Below are 24,249 nucleotides of genomic sequence, written 5' to 3'. Positions count from 1 at the left end.
AACTGAAAGAAGAGATAGTAAGAGATTTGAAAGGGGGAGGGGGCGATCCGAAATGATAGGAGAAGACAGGAGGGGGAGGGATGGAGGTAAGAGCTGGAAAGTTGATTGACAAAAGGGATATGACAGGATCATGGGATGGATATGAAAAGGGATATGAGAGGATCAACCCTCCTCCTCTTCATGGACACCCTGCTCTGGATCTCTTTATTGCTAACTGCTGACAGGACATCAACCCTCTTGACTTCACCGCACCTTGTTCCCATTCCAACCTCACTCCTACCGAATGCTCTGCTCTCCACTCCCTCCGCACTAATCCTAACCTTACTATTAAACCCGCTGATAAGGGGGGTGCTGCTGTAGTCTGACATTCTGACCTCTACCTTGCTGAGGCACAGCGACAACTCGCAGATACCTCCTCTTATTTACCCCTCGATTATGACCCCACTAAGGAGCACCAGGCCATTGTCTCCCACACCATCACCAACTTTATCCGCTCAGGGGATCTCCCATCCACTGCTACCAACCTTATAGTTCACACACCCCGCACTTCCCGTTTCTATCTACCTCCTACCCAAGATCCACAAACCTGCCTGTCCAGGTAGACCCATTGTCTCAGCTTGCTCCTGCCCCACCGAACTCATTTCTGCATACTTCAGCACCGTTTTATCCCCCTTGTTCAATCCCTTCCTACCTATGTTCATGACATTTTTCACGCTCTGAATTTTTTTGATGATTTTAAGTTCCCTGGCCCCCACCGCTTTTTTTTCACCATGGATGTCCAGTCCCTATGTACTTCCATCCCCCACCAGGAAGATCTCAAAGCTCTCTGCTTCTTTTTGGATTCCAGACCTAAGCAGTTCCCCTCTACCACCACTCTGCTCCATCTAGCGGAATTAGTCCTTACTCTTAATAATTTCTCCTTTGGCTCCTCCCACTTCCTCCAAACTAAAGGTGTAGCCATGGGCACCCGTATGGGTCCCAGCTATGCCTGCCTTTTTGTTGGCTTTGTAGAACAATCCGTGTTCCAAGCCTACACTTTTCCTTCGCTACATCGACGACTGCATTGGCGCTGCTTCCTGCACGCATGCTGAGCTCATTGACTTCATTAACTTTGCCTCCAACTTTCACCCTGCCCTCAAGTTTACCTAGTACATTTCAGACACCTCCCTCTCCTTTCTTGATCTTTCTGTCTCTATCTCTGGAGACAGCTTATCTACTGATGTCTACTATAAGCCTACGGACTCTCACAGCTAACTGGACTATTCCTCTTCTCACCCAGTCTCTTGCAAAAATGCCATCCCCTTCTTGCAATTCCTCCGTCTCCGCCGCATCTGCTCTCAGGATGAGGCTTTTCATTCCAGGCCGAAGGAGATGTCCTCCTTTTTTAAAGAAAGGGGCTTCCCTTCCTCCACCATCAACTCTGCTCTCAAACACATCTTTCCCATTTCACGCACATCTGCTCTCACTCCATCCTCCTGCCACCCCACTAGGAATAGGGTTCCCCTTGTCCTCACCTACCACCCCACCAGCCTCCAGGTCCAACATATTATTCTCCGTAACTTCCGCCACCTCCAACGGGATCCCACCACTAAGCACATCTTTCCCTCCCCCCCCACCGCTTTCCGCAGGGATCACTCCCTATGCGACTCCCTTGTCCATTCGTCCCCCCCATCCCTCCCCACTGATCTCCTTCCTGGCACTTATCCTTGTAAGCGGAACAAGTGCTACACATGCCCTTACACTTCCTCCCTCACCACCATTCAGGGCCCCAGACAGTCCTTCCAGGTGAGGCGACACTTCACCTGTGAGTCGGCTGGGGTGATACACTGCGCCCGGTGTTCCCAATGCAGTCTTCTATATATTGGCGAGACCCGACGCAGACTGGGAGACCGTTTCGTTGAACACTTACGCCTACAGAGAAAGCAGGATTTCCCAGTGGCCACACATTTTAATTCCTCGTCCCATTCTCATTCTGATATGTCTATCCACGGCCTCCTCTACTGTCAAGATGAAAACACACTCAGGTTGGAGGAACAATACCTTATATTTCGTCTGGGTAGCCTCCAACATGATGGCATGAATATTGACTTCTCTAACTTCTGTTAATGCCCCACCTCCCCTTCGTACCCCATCCCTTATTTATTTATTATTATTATTATTACTATTTTTCCTCTCTTTCTTTTTTCTCCCTCTGTCCCTCTCACTATAACTCCTTGCCCATCCTCTGGGCTCCCCCCTCCCCCTTTCTTTCTCCCTAGGTCTCCCGTCCCATGATCCTTTTATATCCCTTTTGCCAATCAACTTTCCAGCTCTTAGCTCCATCCCTCCCCCTCCTGTCTTCTCCTATCATTTCGGATCTCCCCCTCTCCCTCCTACTTCCAAATCTCTTACTATCTGTTCTTTCAGTTAGTCCTGACGAAGAGTCTCGGCCCGAAACGTCGACTGTACCTCTTCCTAGAGATGCTGCCTGGCCTGCTGCGTTCACCAGCAACTTTTATGTGTGTTGCTTGAAATTCCAGCATCAGCAGATTTCCTCATGTTTATGGAGATGTACAAGGGAACTTTATCTAAATGCCCGTAGTATTAGAAACAAGGTTAGTGAGCTTGTGGCACAGATCAGTACCAAGGCATATGATTTAGTGGCCATTACAGAAACCTGGTTGCAAGGTGGAGATGACTGGGAATTAAATATCCAAGGGTATCAGGTAATACAGAAAGATAGGCAGAAAGGCAGAGGAAGTGGGGTGGTGCTCTTGATTAGGGATGAGATCGGGGCGATTGTGAGCGACGATGTAAGATCGACGGAGCAGAATGTTGAGTCCATTTGGGTAGAGATTAAGAATAGTAAAGGGAAAAAATCACTGGTGGGAGTTGTCTATAGGCTGCCTAATAAAAATATTGCAGTGGCAGATATGATTAACCAAGAAATAACTGAGGCTTGTAAGAACAGTACGGCAGTTGTAATGGAGGATTTTAACTTCCACATACATTGGGTGAATCAGGTTGGTCAAGGAAGTCTTGAGGACGACTTTATAGAATGCATCCGTGATGGCTTTCTTGAGCAGCGTGTTAATGAACCTACAAAGGAAAATACTATCTTAGATCTAGTCCTGTGCAATGAGACAGGTAAGATTAACAATCTTGTAGTCAGGGATCCTCTTGGAAAGAGTGATCATAGTATGTTTGAATTTCACATACAGATGGAGGATGAAATAGTTAGATCTAAAACCAGTGTATTATGCTTGAACAAGGGAGACTACAACAGGATGAGGATTGGGAGCACAGGCTATTTGGTAGGACAGTTGAGGAACAGTGGAATACTTTCAAAGGGATTTTTCACAGTGCTCAACAAAAGTAAGTATATTCAGACATCCCACCCAGCAAAAACTCATTTCAGGGAGATAGCACCATCAATTTGTGGGAGACTCCCGGGAGAGGTGGGATGTCTGCAATAGAGCAGCTCCTTAGCAGCTAACCAGCTAGTTTAAATAACGTTAGCTATGCTAATGAACGAATGACACCTGTTAAACTCACCTCAACATTTGTTTTACAGTCTTAACCCACCATGGGCAATGGAAAAGTCACTGTTGCAAACAGTGCAGCGAGCAACACTGTCATTATTTTTGACCCCGATTAGGCAGGGGTACACTTTAGTGTAGTCTGGGGTGACGTGTGTTTTATATTTCTGTTTGGAACACTCTGCCACTCTGACTTTTTTTGGAACTCTCTCTCTCTTGCTCTTTCGCTCGTGGTCGCTCTCACTCGCGCTCTCTCGTGCTTGCTTGCTTTCTCTCTCTCGCTCTCGCGCTCTCTCTCTCATGGTTGCTCTCACTCGCGCTCGCTCTCTCGTGCTTGCTTTCTTGCTCTTGCGCTCGCTTGCTCGCTCATTCACTCACGCTCGCTTTCAAAAAAATCAATTTCTGGGACACTGTATATAATTTGCGGGCATCAGGGAGCCACTATTAATTTGCAGGAGACTCCCGGAACTTCCGGGAGAGGTGGGATGTCTGTATATTCCAGTCAAAAGTAAGGACAGTAAGTGTGGGGAGAGCCAGCCTTGGATAACTAAGGAAATAAAAGATAGTAACAAATTAAAAGCTCATGTGTACAAAGTCGCAAAGAGTAGTGGGAGACTGGACGATTGGGAAAACTTTAAAAAGCAACAAAGAACAACTAAACAAGAAATAAGGAAAGGGAAGATAGAGTATGAAAGTAAATTAGCACAAAATATAAAAACAGATAGCAAAAGTTTTTATGAATATATAAAGCGGAAGAGGGTGGCTAAAGTCAACATAGGTCCCTTGGAAAACAAGAAGGGGAAATTGATATTGGGTGATTAGGAAATGGCTGAGGCATTGAACGACTATTTTGTGTTGGTCTTCATGGTGGAGGACACGTCTAAGATGCCAAAGAATGATGTTATGGACTAAATGGGAGGTGAAGATCTTGATAAAATCACTGTCACTAAAGAGATAGTGATGAGCAAACTGGAGGGCCTGAAGGTAGATAAGTCCCCTGGTTCTGATGGGATGCATCCCAGGGTGCTGAAGGAATTGGCAGAGGTTATAGTAGACGCGTTGGTAATCATTTATCAAAACTCTCTAGACTCTGGGCAGGTCCCAGCAGATTGGATGACAGCAAATGTCACACCACTTTTTAAAAACAGATGTAGGTAAAAGATGGGCAACTATAGGCCAGTTAGCTTAACATCTGTAGTCGGGAAAATGCTTGAAGCTGTCATTAAGGAAGAAATAGCGAAACGTTTAGAAAGGAGTGGTTCCATTAGACAGACGCAGCATTGATTCAGAAAGGGCAGGTCCTGCTTGACAAACTTACTGGAGTTCTTTGAGGACATAATGAGTGCAGTGGACAGAGGGGAACAGGTGGATGTCGTATACTCGGATTTCCAGAAGGCATTTGATAAGGTGCCACACAAGGGACTTATAAATAAGACACAGATGCATGGAGCTGGAGGAAGTGTATTGGCATGGATAGTGGATTGGTTAACCAATAGAAGGCAGAGAGTTGGTACAAATGGGTGTTTCTCCGGTTGGCAGTCAGTGGTGAGTGGGGTGCCGCAGGGGTCGGTGCTGGGCCCGCAGCTGTTTACCGTTTACATTGATGATTTGGAAGAGGGGACAGAGTGTAGCGTAGCAAAATTTGCTGATGATACTAAACTGTGTGGAAAAGCAAATTGTACAGAGGATGTGGAGAGTCTGCAGAGGGATATAGATAGGTTAAGTGAGTGGGCCAAGGTCTGGCGGATGGAATGCAACGTTGGTAAATGCGAGATCATCTACTTTGATAGGAATAATAGAAGAGCAGATTATTATTTAAATGGTGAAAGATTGCAGCATGCTGTTGTGCAGAGGGACTTGGGAGTGCTTGTTCATGAATTGCAAAAAGTTGGCTTGCAGGTACAACAGGTTATTAAGAAGGCAAACGGAATGTTGGCCCTCATTGCTGGAGGGATTGAATTCAAGAGCAGGGAGGTCATGCTGCAACTATACAGGGTACTGGTGAGACCGCACCTGGAGTACTGTGTGCAGTTCTGGTCTCCATACTTGAGGAAGGATATACTGGCTTTGGAGGCAGTGCAGAGGAGATTCACCAGGTTGATTCCAGAGATGAAGGGGTTAACCTATGAGGAGAGATTGAATCACCTGGGACTATACTCTATGGAATTCAGAAGAATAAGAGGGGATCTTATAGAAACATACAAGATTTTGAAAGGGATAGATAAGATAGAAAGGAGAAACTGTTCTTCCCAGAGATTGGTGAATCTGGTGGAATTCTCTGCCCAGGGAAGCAGCTGAGGCTTCTTCACTAAATATATTTAAGATACAGTTAGATAGATTTTTACATAGCAGGGGAATTAAGGGCTATGGGGAAAAGGCAGGTAGATGGAGCTGAGTTTAAGGACAGATCAGCCATGATCTTATTGAATGGTGGAGCAGGCTCGATGGGCCGGATGGCCTACTCCTGCTCCTATTTCTTATGTTCTTATGTAGTAACAAGGGATGAAGAAAAGACAGATGAACACTATAAGTACTTCACATCAGTTTTCACTGTGGAAGTCACCAGTAGTATGGCAGAAAATAGTGTGTCAGGGGGCAGAAGTGACTGTCGTCACTATTACTAAGGAGAAGGTACTTGAGAAGGTAGATATGCAACCAGGGCCAGATGGACCACACCCCATGATTATGAAAGAGGTAGCTGAAGAGGTTGTGGAGGCATTAGTAATGATCTTCCAAGAATCACTCAATTCTGGAATGGTTCCAGAGAATCAGAAAATCACTCAATCTTCAGGAGGAGGAGAAGATGACGGCGCGACGCAGCGCGTGTGGCCTCTCCGGTGAATGATATCTGTAATCTGTCAAGTAGGGGACCGTGCACAATTCTGATTTGATGGAGACAGATGTGACAGCACGGAGGAACATCTGGAGAAACTTCTGAAATGCCCACTTCGCTGCCGCTGCTACTGTGTGGTAACCGGAATCTCCGGAGAAGGCCCCGGATCCTCGGCTTTGCTTGTTTCAGCGGCCGGGGCGAGGTCGAAGGCATTTGGCAGAGGATGGCGCTCGGGAGGCTGTATCAGAGGGGCTGGTCGGAGGCTCGAAGTTTTCGGACGGATGGACTCCATGTCGGTTGTAGTCGGGTGCTTCCAATACATCGGCAGTTGTCAGTGCCTGGAGGTTTATGGCAGGGAGTTTCTCCCTTTTGCTGCCTGCTATCAGGGACTCAGGAGTCGATCGGGACTTGAGACTTTTTTTACCGTGTCCATGGTCTGCTCTTCATCAAATTATGGCATTGCTTTGCACTGCTGTAACTATATGTTATAATTATGTGGTTCTGTCAGTGTTAGTCTTTAGTTTGTCCTGTTTTCTGTGATATCACTCTGGAGGAACATTGTATCATTTCCTAATGCATGTATGCATTTCTAAATGACAATAAACGAGGACTGAGTGTTCTCATAATCTAATCTAATCTAAAAAATTGCAAATGTCATTTCATTCTTTGAGGGAGGCAAAAGATAGCAAATTATAGGGCAGTTAGCCTGACTCCAGTAGCTGCTAAGATTTTGGAGTCCATTATTAAAGAAGAGGTTTTGGGGCACCTGGAGGCACATGATAAAATATGCTGAAGTCACCATCGTTTCCTTGAGGGAATCTTGCCTGCTAAATCTCTTGCAATTATTTAAGGAAATAACAGGCAGGATAGATAGTCTGGTGATGTTGTTTTCTGAAGGTCTTTGACAAGATGCCTTACATGAGGCTGCTAAACAAGATACGGTATCACATGAAAGATAATAGCATTGGCTGACTGGCAGGAGGCAGAGATCGGGAATAAAGATGGCCTTTTTTGGTTGGCTGCCAGAGCAAGTGGAGTTATACGGGTTTCAGTGTTGGGACTGCTTCTTTTCATTTTATATGCCAATGATCTGGATGATGGAATTGATCACTTTGTTGCCAAGTTTGTGGACAATACCAAGATGGCTGGAGGAGCAGGTAGTGTTGAGGAATCAGGGAATCTGCAGAAGAATGTAGACAGATTAAGAGAATGGGTAAAGAAGTAGCAGGTGGAATACAGTGTAAAGAAGTGTACGGTGTAAACTATTTTCTAAATGCGGGGCAAATTCAAAAATCATAGGTGCAAAGGGACTTGGGAATTATTGTGCAGTATTCCCTAAATGTTAACTTGCAGGTTGAGTCAGTGGCAAGAAAGGCAAAGGCAACGTTAGAATTCATATTGAGAGGGCCGGAACGTAAAAGCAAGGATATAATGCTAAGGCTTCATAAAGCATTGGTTAGACCACATTTGCAGTATTGTGTGCAGTTTTAGGCCCATTTCCCTAGAAAGGATGAGCTGTCATTGGTGGGTCTACGGGAGGTTCATGAGAATGATCTTGAGAATGAAAGATGGAGTTTAATGCTGATAAATGTGAGGTGCTACATTTTGGTAGGACTAATCAAAATAGGACATACATGGTAAATGGTAGGGCATTGAAGAATGCAATAGAACAGAGGGATCTAGGAATAATGGTGCATAGATCCCTGATGGTGGAATCTCATGTGGATAGGCTGGTGAAGAAAGCTTTTGGTATGCTGGCCTTTATAAATCAGAGCATTGAGTATAGGAACAACACACATCCAAGTTGCTGGTGAACGCAGCAGGCCAGGCAGCATCTCTAGGAAGAGGTACAATCGACGTTTCAGGTCAAGACTCTTCGTCAGGACTAACTGAAGGAAGAGTTAGTAAGAGATTTGAAAGTGGGAGGGGGAGGGGGAGATCCAAAATGATAGGAGAAGACAGGAGGGGGAGGGATGGAGCCAAGAGCTGGACAGGTGATTGGCAAAAGGGATATGAGAGAATCATGGGACAGGAGGTCCAGGGAGAAGGAAAAGGGGGAGGGGGGTGGAAAAACCCAGAGGATGGGCAAGGGGTATAGTCAGAGAGACAGAGGGAGAAAAAAGAGAGAGAGAGAGAAAGAATGTGTGTATATAAATAAATAACGGATAGGGTACGAGTGGGAGGTGGGGCATTAGCGGAAGTTAGAGAAGTCGATGTTCATGCCATCAGGTTGGAGGCTACCCAGACGGAATATAAGGTGTTGTTCCTCCAATCCAAGTGTGGCTTCATCTTTACTGTAGAGGAGGCCGTGGATGGTCATGTCAGAATGGGAATGGGATGTGGAATTAAAATGTGTGGCCACTGGGAGATCCTGCTTTCTCTGGCGGACAGAGCGTAGGTGTTCAGCAAAGCGGTCTCCCAGTCTGCGTCGGGTCTCGCCAATATATAGAAGGCCACATCGGGAGCACCGGACGCAGTATATCACCCCAGCCGACTCACAGGTGAAATGTCGCCTCACCTGGAAGGACTGTCTGGGGCCCTGAATGGTGGTAAGGGAGGAAGTGTAAGGGCATGTGTAGCACTTGTTCCGCTTACAAGGATAAGTGCCAGGAGGGAGATCAGTGGGGAGGGATAGGGGGACGAATGGACAAGGGAGTCGCGTAGGGAGTGATCCCTGCGGAAAGCAAAGGGGGGGGGAGGGAAAGATGTGCTTAGTGGTGGGATCCCGTTGGAGGTGGCAGAAGTTACGGAGAATTATATGTTGGACCCGGAGGCTGGTGGCGTGGTAGGTGAGGACCAGGGGAACCCTATTCCTAGTGGGGTGGCGGGAGGATGGAGTGAGAGCAGATGTGCGTGAAATGGGGGAGATGCATTTGAGAGCAGCGTTGATGGTGGAGGAAGGGAAGCCCCTTTCTTTAAAAAAGGAGGACATCTCCCTCGTCCTGGAATGAAAAGCCTCATCCTGAGAGCAGATGCGGCAGAGACGGAGGAATTGCGAGAAGGGGATGGCATTTTTGCAAGAGACAGGGTGAGAAGAGGAATAGTCCAGATAGCTGTGAGAGTCAGTAGGCTTATAGTATCCAGACAGCTGTGAGAGTCAGTAGGCTTCTCGGGATGTAATGTTGAAATTATACAAGGCATTGGTGAGGCCAGATTTGGAGTATTGTGTACCGTTTTGGTCACCAAGTTATAGGAAAGATGTCAACAAAATAGAGAGAGTACAGAGAAGATTTACTAGAATGTTACCTGGGTTTCATCACCTAAGTTACAGCGAAAGGTTGAACAAGTTGGGTCTTTATTCTTTGGAGCGTAGAAGGTTGAGGGGGGACTTGATAGAGGTATTTAAAATTATGAGGGGGATAGATAGAGTTGACATGGATAGGCTTTTTCCATTGAGAGTGGGGGGGAGGACATGAGTTGAGAGTTAAAGGGAAAAAGTTTAGGGGTAACATGAGGGGGAACTTCTTTACTCAGAGAGTGGTAGCTGTGTGGAACGAGCTTCCAGCAGAAGTGGTTGAGGCAGGTTCGATGTTGTCATTTAAAGTTAAATTGGACAGCTATGTGGACAGGAAAGGAATGGAGGGTTATGGGCTGAGTGCAGGTCGGTGGGACTAGGTGAGAGTAAGAGTTCGACACGGACTAGAAGGGCCGAGATGGCCTGTTTCCCTGCTGTAATTGTTTTATGGTTATATGGAAAGGGCTAGCGTATGAGGAGCATTTGATAGCCCTGGCCCTGTACTCATTGGAGATAAGAATAATGAGGGGGATCTCACTAAAACCTATCAAATATTGCAAGGTCTAGATAGAGTGGATATTGAGAGAACATTTCCTATAGTGGGGGGGGGAGGTCTAGGAGCAGAGGGCTGAGCCTCAGGAAGTCCCTTTAGAACAGAGAGGAGCGGCAATTTATTTATCCAGCGGGTGATGAATCTGTGGAATTCATTGCCACAGACAGCTATGGAGGCCAAGCCAGTCGGTATATTTAAAGTGAAGGTTGATAGTTCTTGATGAGTAAGAGCGTAAAAGTTACAGGGAGGAGGCATTAAAATGGAGGTGAGAGGGGCAAGCAAATCAGCCATGATGGGATGGCAGAGCAGACTTGATGGGCCAAATGGCCAGATTCTTACAAACCTTCTCATCATACAATCCTGGTGCTTATTCAAAACAGAGCAAAGTTCCCTCTGCACTGTTTGAATAAATACTCTCAAAACCTGCTTCTTCCTGGGCACATTCATATTAATTGCCTCATAATTCTTTCTCACCACTCCCCTCTCCTCTCTATACTGGCCATTTACCTCTCCACTCAGTATCAATCCTGATTCAGGGTTTCGAGACAAAACATCAACAATTTCTTTCCTTCCACAGATGCTGTAGGACCTACTGTTCCTAAAGCATGTTGTTGGTTGCTTGACATTTGATTAAAAACTTCTACTGGCCAATCAAATTATTATAATTTGAGTAGAACTTGGATGAAAAGCAGAGTGAAACTCATTGTATAGCATAGCATCATACATTTCCAGGTTGGAGCAGCAACGAGAACAGACTCTCAGAGGAGGGCTTCATGGACAAATATACCATTGTCAATGAGCTTCAAAGCCTACCGGTCACACACTCACATCGACTTATGTCTCAGCAACTCCCGCTGCAAGACAACCAATTGTCATCCTTGTAAGCGTCTACGCCCCCAAACTGCCAGAAGACCCTGCTGTGGAGGAGCTGTTCTATGGGGAGCTTATTTTTATTGGAAAAAGTAAGGCAGCCAAGTTCATCGTCCTAGGTGACTTCAATGCCAGGGTGGGTCGAGATGTTGAGATATGGCCAGGAGTCTTCGGTCATCATGGTGTTGGCAACTGCAATGACAACAGGAGACTGCTCCTGGAGCTCAGCATAGAACTAGGCCTAGTTAAAACAAATACACTGTTTCAACAAAAAGCCAGGTTCAAGACAACCTAGAGACACCCCCAATCCAAACACTGGTACCTCCTGGGCTACATCATGGTGTGACAAAAGAATGCGTTGGATGCTCTGCACACCAGGGTCATACCGAGCATGAACTATTATAGGGATCATAGACTGGTCAGGGTAAAAGTCAGACTGGCTATGATATACAGTGGCATGCAAAAGTTTGGACACCCCTGGTCAAAATTTCTGTTACCGTGAATAGCTAAGCAAGTAAAAGATGACCTGATTTCCAAAAGGCATAAAGTTAAAGATGACACATTTCAATATTTTAAGCAAGATTACCTTTTATTTCCATCTTTTATAGTTTCAACATAACAAAAAAGGAAAAGGGCCCAAAGCAAACGTTTGGGCACCCTGCTTGGTCAGTACTTAGTAACACGCCCTTTGGCAAGTATCACAGCTTGTAAACGCTTTGTGTAGCCAGCTAAGAGTCTTTCAATTCTTGTTTGGGGGATTTTCGCCCATTCTTCCTTGCAAAAGGCTTCTAGTTCTGTGAGATTCTTGGGCCATCTTGCATGCACTGCTCTTTTGAGGTCTGTCCACAGATTTTCAATGATGTTTAGGTTGGGGGACTGTGAGGGCCATGGCAAAACCTTCAGCGTATGCCTCTTGAGGTAGTCCATTGTGGATTTTGAGGTGTGTTTGGGATCATTATCCTGTTGTAGGAGCCATCCTCTTTTCATCTTCGGCTTTTTTACAGATGGTGTGATGTTTGCTTCCAGAATTTGCTGGTACTTAATTGAATTCATTCTTCCCTCTACCAGTAAATGTTCCCCATGACACTGGCTGCAACACAAACCCAAAGCATGATCGATCCACCCCCGTGCTTAACAGTTGGAGAGGGGTTCTTTTCATGAAATTCTGCACCCTTTTTTCTCCAAACATACCTTTGCTCATTGCAGCCAAAAAGTTCTATTTTAACTTCATCAGTCCACAGGACTTGTTTCAAAAATACATCAGGCTTGATTAGATGTTCCTTTGCAAACTTCTGATACTGAATTTTGTGGTGAGGACGCAGGAAAGGTTTTCTTCTGATGACTCTTCCATGAAGGTCATATTTGTGCAGGTGTTGCTGCACAGTAGAACAGTGCACCACCACTCCAGAGTCTGCTAAATCTTCATCAAGGTCTTTTGCAGTCAAACAGGGGTTTTGATTTGCCTTTCTAGCAATCCTACGAGCAGTGCTCTCGGAAAGTTTTCTTGGCTTTCCAGACCTCAGCTTGACCTCCACCGTTCCTGTTAACTGCCATTTCTTAATTAGATTATGAGACCACTCAGTCCTCTTTTATTGTCATTTAGAAACGCATACATGCATTAAGAAATGATACAATGTTTCTCCGGCATGATATCACAGAAAACAAGACAGACCAAAGACTAACACTGACAGAACCACATAATTATAACATATAGTTACAGCAGTGCAAAGCAATACCATAATTTGATAAAGAACAGACCATAGGCACAGTAAAAAAAGAAGTCCCAAAGTCCCGAGTCGATCGACTCCCTAGTCCCCGATAGCAGGCAGCAAAGGGGAGAAACTCCCTGCCATAAACCTCCAGGCACCGTCAACTTGCCGATACCTTGGAAGCAGCCGACCCCAGCCGACCCTGAGTCCATCCGTCCGAAAACTCCGAGCTTCCGAGCAGCCTCTCCGATACAGCCTCCTGAGCGCCATCCTCTGCCGAGCGCCTTCGACCTCTCCCCGGCCGCTGAAACACGCAAAGCCGAGGATTTCAGGGCCTTCAGCTCCGGAGATTCCGGTTACCACACAGTAGCAGCGGTAGCAAAGCAGACATTTCAGAAGTTTTCCAGATGTTCCGCTGTGCTCTCACGTGTCTCCATCAAATCAGGATTGTGCACGGTCCCCTACTTGACAGATAACAGATATTCATTACCGAAGTGGCCATGCACACTGTCGTCGCACCGCCATCTTCCCCTCCCTTACATTACGAACTGAGGAAACGGCTACCTGAAAACGCTTTGCTATCTTCTTATTGCCTTCTCCTGCTTTGTGGGCATCATTTATTTTAATTTTCAGAGTGCTAGGCAGCTGCTTAGAGGAACCCATGGCTGCTGATTGTTGGGACAAGGTTTGAGGAGTCAGGGTATTTATAAAGCTTTGAAATTTGCATCACCTGGCCTTTCCTAACGATGACTGTGAACAAGCCATAGCCCTAACAAGCTAATTAAGGTCTGAGACCTTGGTAAAAGTTATCTGAGAGTTCAAATCTCTGGGGGTGCCCAAACTTTTGCATGGTGCTCCTTTCCTTTTTTCACTCTAAAATTGTGCAAAACAAAAATAATACACTAATCTTGCTTAAAATGTTGAAAAGAATGTTTCATCTTTAACTTTATGACTTTTGGAGATCAGTTCATCTTCTACTCACTTAACTATTCACAGAAACAGAAATTTTGACCGGGGTGTCCAAACTTTTGCATGCCACTGTATATACTTTGATAATAAATGCACTTTCAATTCTGAACTTTGAAGACCATGGCTCACAAAGGTAAATTACATCAACACTGCAAGATGTGATACCATCAGTATCCTGGGGGTAACACTGTGCTGAAAGTGTTCCGACACTTCATCGGGGGGATGTCTGCAGGAGAAGGACAGCAGTTCTTCCACGTTCAAAATTCGAAATGCATTTATTATCAAAGTATCTATAACATATACTATCTTGAAATTCACCTTCTTGCAGGCACCCACAAGAAAATGAAGAAATACAATCGAATCCACAAAATACCAAGACCAGGAGAGAGACTGGCGTGCTCATTTTTCTGTTGTTTAGAGCAAAGTTTCCTGTTTGTCCATCACACATTTTATAAACTGTGTTTGGAACATAGCATCAATAATAAACTGAAACCTAGGAGTAAAGATAGAAAGGCTGAAGTATTTATTGCACAAAAATATAGTAGCATTTGCCAAAGAGAAAATAATGTAAAGGAAGTTGTTCAGACTGCAATTTTAACTAACAGTACAACAGGAAGGCCAGATTATGTTTCCCTCGGGGAAATAACACACCTTTGCAGTTGGGATATAGTTAAAAGAAAGACCTTATCTTTTCCTTTAGATACATACACCACTGAATCAATTAACTATTAGAGTGGGCTTAGCAGAAAGAGTTGTCTAAACAGGACATACTATGTCACTTTAGTAAAGCGACAGATGAGGAAGGAATATAACTGCAGTACATCACTTAATTGAAGAGTCATTTGAGATAACTGTTTGTGATTGGTTCATTTATTGGAGCTGGGTTAATATAATGTTAATAGACATGAAGCATTTACTAAGTTGACTAGGGGTGAAAGGCAACGGTGAGCTCCCTGAGCCGGAAACTTCACATTGACTATGCTATAACATCTGCAGCACTGCTGGAGGTAAAGACCGAAAGGCAGAAAACCAAGAAGGGTATTGCTGGCTGTGGCTAACACTAAGATACTTCATTGCTACCCTTCAACTGACCAATCCGTCAGGAGGGAGTTATCACATCACATTGTTATCACGCTGGTGTTTGTATAAACCAATTAAATTTCTTGGTTTATTGAAAGTATCCTGGACTGGTGTGGCAGTTTGAAAGCACAGGAACACAGGAAGCTGCAGAAACTAGCATACTCCGCTCAATGTATCACTAGCACATCCCTCCCCACCATCAATTGTATCTACAGGAGGGGCTGCTTCAAGAAGGCAACATCCTTCATAAAAGATCCACAACATCGGGGCCATGCTGTCTTCTTTCAACAAACATCTGGCAGGAAGTACAGACGTCTGAAGCCCCAGACCACCAAGTTCAAGGACATCTACTTGCCCTCAACCACTTGTTTTTGAACAAAATGGCAAAATCTTAATCTATACACCATGATCTCTTTGATGACTTTGCACTAAAGTGTACTGTTCTGTGTTCTTTCTTGTAAAAATTGTGTGTAATTTGTGTTCTTCTTGTGAATACTGTTTCTGTGTACCTGTGACGGTGCTGTAAGCTTTTCGTTGCACTTGTGCAGACACGTACTAGTGCAAATGGCAATAAACTCTGCAACGGGCAACAGGTGATCTTTGGGAGAAGAAAAGCTCAAATTTTACAAGTTATGTAATGCTACTTTGGAAGACAAATGTCCAACTACATGAACCCAGATGTCTTGTGCCTTCTTTCTCAGACATTCACAATATACGCAATGCTCCTTCAGACAGTTAGACAAGTAGTGGCTGTGCACTATAATGCTATGATTGAAACTCTGACATTACCAAATGATTTAATTTTACTTCATGATACTTTATAAGTTTATTTGTTTGTACTTGCGTTGTTAAGTGCTGTTAATTCCCACAGTAGTACATCCTGAACTAAAGCAATTGCATTCAGATTGGATTTACAGATAGTCATTTATCAAGGCTTTTTATTAGAACATAGAACACTACAGTACAGTACAGGCCCTTCTGCCCATGATGTGCCGACCTTCTAACCTACACCAAAATCAATCTAATGCTTGCCTCCCACATAGCCCTACACTTTTCTTTTACCTTTGTGCCTGAATAAGGGTCTCTTAAGTGTCCCTAATGTATCTGAACCTACCATCACACTTGACAGCACACTACACGCACCCAGTAATCTTCATTGAAAAAAAATCTTACTCTGACATCTCCTCCTAATTTCCTCCAACTACCTTAAAATAGCTCTCCTATTAGTTATTTCTGCCCTGGGAAAAAGGCGTTGGCTGTCCACTCTATGTATGCTGCTTATCATCCCTATTTTCTCCTCTCACCTCTCATCTTCCTTTGCCTCTAAAAGAAAAGCCCTAGCTCATTCAACCTGTCCTCATCAGACATGCTCTCTAATTCAGGTAGTATCCTGGTAAATCTCCTCTGCTTCCACATCCTTCCTATAATGAGGCAACCAGGAATGAACACAATATTCCTAGTGTGTTCTAACCTGAGTTTTATGGAGCAGCAGTACCTCGTAGCTCTTCAACTCAGTACTGGTGAACAATGAATGCTAACACACTCCATGCCTCCTTAGCCACCCTGTGAACTTGTCTGACAACTTTGAGGGATCTATGGACATGCCTCTGTTCCTCCACACTGCTAAGACGCCTGCCAATAACCCTTCAAGTTTGACCTTCCAAAGTATATCACGTCATACTGAACTCCCATCTGCCTATTCTCAGCCCAACTCTGCATCTTCTTAATGTTCCATTGTAATCTACGACAACCTTCTATATTATCCACAACACAACAAACCTTCGCGTCATCTACAAACTTATTAAACCACCCTTCCACTTCATCATCCAAGTCACCTATAAAAATCAGAAAGAGCAGGGTTCTTAGAACAGATCCCTGTGGAACATCCCAGATCACCGACCTCCAGACAAAATACACTCCATTACTACTCTCTGCCTTTTGTAGGCAAGCCAATTCGGAATGCATGCAACAAGGTTTTCCTGGATCCCATGCTTCTTGACTTTGAGTGAGTCTATTCTGGGGAATCTTGTTGAACGCATTACTAAAATCCAAATACACAACATCCAATTGCTCTGCCTTCATCAATTTGTTATGTCACTTCCTCAGATACAATCAGACTCATGAGGCACACCTACACCTCACAAAGACATTCTGACTAACCCTAATTAGTCAATGCCTCTCCAAATTCTCCTAAACCCTGTATCTAAGCATGTTCTCCAGTAGTTTGCCGACCACTGACATAAGACTCATTGGTCTATAGTTCACAGAATCATTCCTATTACTTTTCTTTGACAAAAGAACAATATCTGCCACCCTCAAGCCTTTTGGTACTGCTGTGGTAGCCTGTGACAACACAAACAGCAGTCTCTTCCCTTGGTTCTCAAGATAACCTGGGGTATGTGATGTTATGCGCCAGGGACTTATCTGTCATGATGCTTTTAAAAGGATCTTAACACCAACACGTTGTAGTGCATTGCTCTGTTCTACCCTGTCCTGCATGTTCTAATACATTCCGCTGTTCTACACTGCCCTGCACGTTCTAGCGCGTTGCTACGTTCTACGCTGCCCTACATCTTCTAGCACCTCACTCTGTTCTACACTGCTCTACGTCTCCTAGCACATCACTCCGTTCTACACTGCCCTACATCTCCTAGCACATCACTCCGTTCTACACTGCCCTACGTCTCCTAGCACATCACTCCGTTCTACACTGCCCTACATCTCCTAGCACCTCACTCTGTTCTACACTGCCCTGCATCTCCTAGCACTTGACTCCGTTCTACACTGCCCTACGTCTCCTAGCACCTCACTCCGTTCTACACTGCCCTACGTCTCCTAGCACATCACTCCGTTCTACACTGCCCTACGTCTCCTAGCACATCACTCTGTTCTACACTGCCCTGCGTCTCCTAGCACATCACTCTGTTCTACACTGCCCTGCGTCTCCTAGCACATCACTCCGTTCTACACTGCCCTGCGTCTCCTAGCACATCACTCTGTTCTACACTGCCCTACGTCTCCTAGCACCTCACTCTGTTCTACACTGCCCTACGTCTCCTAGCACATCACTCTGTTCTACACTGCCCTACATCTCCTAGCACATCACTCTGTTCTACACTGCCCTGCATCTCCTAGCACATCACTCCGTTCTACACTGCCCTTCGTCTCCTAGCACATCACTCCGTTCTACACTGCCCTACGTCTCCTAGCACATCACTCTGTTCTACACTGCCCTACGTCTTCTAGCGCGTCACTCTGTTCTACACTGCCCTACGTCTCCTAGCACCTCACTCTGTTCTACACTGCCCTACGTCTCCTAGCACCTCACTCTGTTCTACACTGCCCTACGTCTCCTAGCACCTCACTCTGTTCTACACTGCCCTACGTCTCCTAGCACCTCACTCTGTTCTACACTGCCCTGCATCTCCTAGCACATCACTCCGTTCTACACTGCCCTACGTCTTCTAGCACATCACTCTGTTCTACACTGCCCTACGTCTCCTAGCACCTCACTCCGTTCTACACTGCCCTACGTCTCCTAGCACCTCACTCCGTTCTACACTGCCCTACGTCTCCTAGCACCTCACTCTGTTCTACACTGCCCTACGTCTCCTAGCACCTCACTCCATTCTACACTGCCCTACGTCTCCTAGCACATCACTCTGTTCTACACTGCCCTACGTCTCCTAGCACCTCACTCCATTCTACACTGCCCTACATCTCCTAGCACATCACTCCGTTCTACACTGCCCTGCATCTCCCAGCACCTCACTCCGTTCTACACTGCCCTACGTCTCCTAGCACCTCACTCCGTTCTACACTGCCCTACGTCTCCTAGCACCTCACTCTGTTCTACACTGCCCTACGTCTTCTAGCACCTCACTCTGTTCTACACTGCCCTACGTCTCCTAGCACATCACTCTGTTCTACACTGCCCTACGTCTCCTAGCACCTCACTCCATTCTACACTGCCCTACATCTCCTAGCACATCACTCCGTTCTACACTGCCCTGCATCTCCCAGCACCTCACTCCGTTCTACACTGCCCTACGTCTCCTAGCACATCACTCTGTTCTACACTGCCCTGCATCTCCTAGCACTTGACTCCGTTCTACACTGCCCTACGTCTTCTAGCACCTCACTCTGTTCTACACTGCCCTGCATCTCCTAGCACTTGACTCCGTTCTACACTGCCCTGCGTCTCCTAGCACATCACTCCGTTCTACACTGCCCTGCGTCTCCTAGCACATCACTCCGTTCTACACTGCCCTGCGTCTCCCAGCACCTCACTCCGTTCTACACTGCCCTACGTCTCCCAGCACCTCACTCTGTTCTACACTGCCCCACGTCTCCTAGCACATCACTCCGTTCTACACTGCCCTGCATCTCCTAGCACATCACTCCGTTCTACACTGCCCTACATCTCCTAGCACGTCACTCTGTTCTACACTGCCCTGCATGTTCTAACCACCAATGAAGCTCTTTCAGACCTATACATTTAATAAAGCTTCTGATCAATTAAAGACACATTGACTTAGAAAGGAAAGCAAAAAGTTTCGATAATTACATTTGCAGCAATAAAATAGATGCTAGATATCTGACCTAAATTTCTGGAGTTGCTCAGCGGGTCAGACAGTATCTGAGGTGGACAAAACACACAACTAATCTTTCAGATCAGTAGCCTTTGGCAGATGAAGGTCATTGGAAGGCTAGTTTGCCACTTCTTATTATAGTTGCTGCCTGAGTTTCTCCATCACTTGTATTTATTTCAGGTTTTCTATTTTATGTCTGTAACATCTGAGATGTAATCAACTTTTTTTCATAATTTCCTTTAAAAAGCATTGAATCAGTGAGAAAATGGAGCTGCCATCCCCCTTTTCACTGACTGAAGTGTGGCTTCCGATGTGGCGGAGTGTGCTCCTGTATTACTCCCTCGGCTTAAAGAGAAGACTCCCGGAATGTACACGGGAAGAATAGGGTCCCACAGCCGGACATGGCAGAGCTGATCTGCCTGCTGGTGTGGGGAATGGTGGGGCTAGGGAAGAGCAGGAAAACCGCACTGCAGGACGCACCAATATGCTGGGCACAGTCATCACCAGTAAAGGTAAATTCGCGGGCAAACTTGGGACGGGAAGGCGGCATCACTGAGTTTGGCGGAGGGCCAAGGGAGAGTGGAAGGGAGGGAGAGGGGAGGAAGGGAGAAGGGAAGGGAAGGGAGTAGAGGGAGGGGAGGGAGAGTGGAAGGGAAGGGAGTGGAGGGAGGGGAGGGAGGGGAGGGAGAGTGGAAGAGGGGAGGGAGAGGGGAAGGAGAGGGGAAGAGAGGGAGAGGGGAGAGAGGGAGAGGGAGAGAGAGGGAGAGGGAGAGAGAGGGAGAGGGAGGGAGAGGGAGAGGGAGAGGGAGAGAGAGGGAGAGGGAGAGGGAGAGGGAGAGGGAGAGGGAGAGGGAGAGGGAGAGGGAGAGGGAGAGGGAGAGGGAGAGGGAGAGGGAGAGGGAGAGGGAGGGAGAGGGGAAGGGGAGGGAGGGAGAGGGGAAGGGGAGGGAGGGAGAGGGGAAGGGGAGGGAGGGAGAGGGGAGGGAAGGGGAGGGAGGGAGAGGGGAAGGAAGGGGAGGGAGGGGAAGGAAGGGAGGGGAGGGAGGGGAAGGAAGGGAGGGGAGGGAGGGGAAGGAAGGGAGGGGAGGGAGGGGAAGGAAGGGAGGGGAGGGAGGGGAAGGAAGGGAAGGGAGGGGAGGGAGGGAGAAGGGAGGGGGAGGGGGAGGGAGAAGGGAGGGGGAGGGGAGGGAGAGGGAGGGGAGGGGAAAGGAGGGGAGGGAGAGGGAGAGGGAGAGGGAGGGAGAGGGGAAGGGGAGGGAGGGAGAGGGGAAGGGGAGGGAGGGAGAGGGGAGGGAAGGGGTGGGAGGGAGAGGGGGAAGGAAGGGGAGGGAGGGGAAGGAAGGGAGGGGAGGGAGGGGAAGGAAGGGAGGGGAAGGAAGGGAGGGGAGGGAGGGGAAGGAAGGGAAGGGAGGGGAGGGAGGGAGGGGAGGGGGAGGGGGAGGGAGAAGGGAGGGGGAGGGGAGGGAGGGGAGGGGAGGGGAAAGGAGGGGAGGGAGAGGGAAGGGAGGGGAGGGAGGAGAGGAAGGGAGGGGAGGCAGAGGAGAGGGGAGGGAGGGGAGAGAGAGGGGAGGGAGGGGAGAGGGAGAGGAGGGGGAGGGGAGGGAGGGAGGAGGGAGGGGAGGGGAGGGGGAGGGGAGGGGGAGGGGAGGGGAGGGGAGGGGAGGGGAGGGGAGGGAGAGGGGAGGGGAGGGGAGGGGAGGGGAGGGGAGGGGAGGGGAGGGGGGGAGGGGAGGGGAGGGGAGGGGAGGGGAGGGGAGGGAGGGAGGGGAGGGGAGGGGAAGGGAGGGAGGGGAGGGGAGGGGAGGGAGGGAGGGGAGGGGAGGGGAGAGGGGAGAGGGAGGGGGAGAGAGAGGGGAGGGAGGGGGGGAGAGAGAGGGGAGGGAGGGAGGGGAGAGAGAGGGGAGGGAGGGGAGAGAGAGGGGAGGGAGAGAGGGGAGAGAGAGGGGAGGGAGAGAGGGGAGAGAGAGGGGAGGGAGAGAGGGGAGAGAGAGGGGAGGGAGGGAGAGAGGGGAGAGAGAGGGGAGGGAGGGAGGGGAGAGAGAGGGGAGGGAGAGAGGGGAGAGAGAGGGGAGGGAGAGAGGGGAGAGAGAGGGGAGGGAGGGAGGGGAGAGAGAGGGGAGGGAGGGAGGGGAGAGAGAGGGGAGGGAGAGAGGGGAGGGAGGGAGGGGAGAGAGAGGGGAGGAAGGGAGGGGAGAGAGAGGGGAGGGGAGGAGAGGGGAGGAAGGGAGGGGAGGGGAGGAGAGGGGAGGAAGGGAGGGGAGGGGGGGAGGGAGGGGGGGAGGGGGAGGGGAGGGGAGGGAGGGGGGAGGGAGAGGGGAGGGAGAGGAGGGAGGGAGGGGAGGGAGAGGAGGGAGGGAGGGGAGGGAGAGGAGGGAGGGAGGGGAGGGAGAGGAGGGAGGGAGGGGGGAGGGAGAGGGGAGGGAGGGAGGGGAGGGAGAGTGGAGGGAGGGAGGGGAGAGAGAGGGGAGGAAGGGAGGGGAGGGAGGGGAAGGGAGGGGAAGGGAAGGGAGGGAGGGGAAGGGAGGGGAAGGGAAGGGGAAGGGAGGGGAGGGGAAGGGAAGGGAGGGGAGGGGAGGGGAAGGGAAGGGAAGGGAGGGGAGGGGAAGGGAAGGGAGGGGAGGGGATGGAGGGGAAGGGAAGGGAGGGGAGGGGAGGGAGGGGAGGGGAGGGAGGGGAGGGAGGGGAGGGAGGGGAGGGGAGGGAGGGGAGGGAGGGGAAGGGAGGGGAGGGGAGGGGGGGGAGGGGGGGGGGGGGAGGGAGGGGAAGGGAGGGGAGGGGAGGGGTGGGGAGGGGAGGGGGAGGGGGGAGGGGGGGAAGGGGGAGGGGAGGGGGAGGGGGGGGAAGGGGGAGGGGGGAGGGGGGGGAGGGGGGAGGGGAGGGGAGGGGCAGTCGCGGAGGTGGGGGAGCCGGCTGGAGCGTACAGAGGCTGGGAGGGAATGAAGGAGAAGGGGTGCCCCGGGGGTGACAGGAATAAGGGCGGGCGCGGGGAGGCAGGGACCGACAATGGTTCATGTGCGGCGGGGGGAGGCTGGACACGGGACCGGCCCCCGAGCTTCACTTCACCGGTAACCTCCGTCCTCCGGGGGTGGGGAGACGGGAACGACAGACCCCGTGGCCGTTACCTGGCGGAGTCCGCAGACCCCCGTCTCTCCGAGAAGCTTTGGAGCCGGAGCGCGTCCCCATGTTTCTGCTCGGCGTCGCGGCTGACTGGGCGGACCTGACCAGCTCAGCCCGCACCTGGCAACCGGCGCCCTGACAACGGCCGGGGTCTGGCAACCACCGGTACGTGGTAACCACCGGCGCCCTGACAACGACTGGGGCCTGGCAACCGGCGCCCTGACAACGGCCGGGGCCTGGCAACCACGAGTACGTGGTAACCACTGGCGCCCTGACAACGACTGGGGCCTGGCAACCGGCGCCCTGACAACGGCCGGGGTCTGGCAACCACCGGTACGTGGTAACCACCGGCGCCCTGACAACGACTGGGGCCTGGCAACCGGCGCCCTGACAACGGCCGGGGCCTGGCAACCACCAGTACGTGGTAACCACCGGCGCCCTGACAACTGCCTGGTCCTGGCAACCGACACCCTGACAACGGCCGGGGCCTGGCAACTGGCGGGCTGACAACATCTGAACTTTAAGTCGTCGTCATGGGCACTGTCTTTCGGTGTTTCTAAGGGTGCCGAGTTCTGGAGCTGGCCAGCGTCATCACTCCACTCAGTGCCCACCCTGTGGGCCTGCCTTGCCTTGCCGAGGACCGTTATCCATGGGACCGGGTGAGGGTGAACGGCTCCGGGCTAAAGATCACCTTGGTGAGGAGCTGGCGGGAAGAAACGGGGGCGTGGGAATGGTAGGCTATTTGGGCATTGTAAATTGGCCCTTGTTTAGGCTAGGATAAATAGGTGTATTGATGTACAGCACAGCTGAAATGACCGGAAAGGCCTTTCCCATGCTGTCTCTCAATCAATCGATTGATACAAACTGTGGGCATGTGGCTGGGCGATCTGGAAGACTCTGTAAGGAATCTGGAGCAGCAGCTGGATGACCTTCAACTCATAAGGGCAAATGAGGCAGTCATAGATGAGAGCTACAGGGAGATATCCACATCTAGGCTGCTGGAAGCAGGTCGTTGGGTGACAATCAGAGGGGGGAAAGTGAAGGTGAGCAGACAGGTAGTGCAGAGCACCCCTGTAGCCATTCCCCTGAATAATAAGTTTACCATCCTGGATACTGTTGAAGGGGACGACCGACCAGGTGTGAGCCACGGTGGCAGGGTCTCTGGCACTGAGTCTGACCCGGTGGTGCAGAAGGGTGGGACGGAGAAGAGGAGAGCTGTCGTCACTGGGGACTCTATAGTCAGGGGAGCAGACAGGAGATTTTGTGGACGTGAGAAGGACACCTGCATGATTTGTTGCCTCCCGGTTGCCAGGGTCCGGGATGTCTCTGACTGGGTGCTTGACATCCTGGTACTAGAGGGAAAGCAACCAGAAGTTGTGATACATGTTGGTATCAATGACGTAGGCAGGAAGAGGGATGAGGTCCTGAAGTGTGAGTTTCTAGGCAGAAGGCTGAAGAACAGGACCTCAAGGGTGACGTTCTCAGGATTGCTGCCAGTGCTACGTGACAGTGATGGTAAGAATTGGAGGAGATGGCAGTTGAATGCGTGGCTGAGGAGTTGGTGCAGGGAGCAGGGTTTTAGATTTTTAGATCATTGGGATCTCTTCTGGGGAAGGTGGGACCTGTACTGGGTTGCACCTGAACTCGAGGGGGAGCAATATCCTTGCAGGTAGGTTTGCTAGCATGGTTCGGGAGGGTTTAAACTAATTTGCGAGGGGGATGGGACCCAGAGAATTAGAGCAGTGAAAGAAGTGCATGGAGTAAAGCCAGATC

At 49.2% G+C, this 24,249-nt stretch overlaps 1 protein-coding gene across 4 annotated transcripts in view; it reads right to left on the bottom strand.

The window, feature by feature from the left end:
* Positions 1 to 22,570, bottom strand: part of mycbpap (mycbp associated protein) — a 163,303-nt gene extending 140,733 nt beyond the window's left edge. For 3 of the 4 annotated variants that reach the window (XM_063030719.1, XM_063030720.1, XM_063030718.1), the window contains exon 1: positions 22,482 to 22,570. In XM_063030719.1, the coding sequence (XP_062886789.1) occupies positions 22,482 to 22,542 (61 nt within the window). In that variant the 5' untranslated portion in view covers positions 22,543 to 22,570. The remainder of the gene's footprint in view (positions 1 to 22,481) is intronic. The other variant, XM_063030721.1, reaches the window with a different exon arrangement.
* Positions 22,571 to 24,249: the final 1,679 nt, after the last annotated feature.

Source organism: Mobula hypostoma, chromosome 22, assembly GCF_963921235.1.
Source record: "Mobula hypostoma chromosome 22, sMobHyp1.1, whole genome shotgun sequence".
In the NCBI taxonomy this organism is placed as follows: Eukaryota; Metazoa; Chordata; class Chondrichthyes; order Myliobatiformes; family Myliobatidae; genus Mobula; species Mobula hypostoma.
The sequence above is the reverse complement of the archived record's forward strand: the minus strand, read 5'-3'. Positions and strand labels throughout refer to the sequence as shown.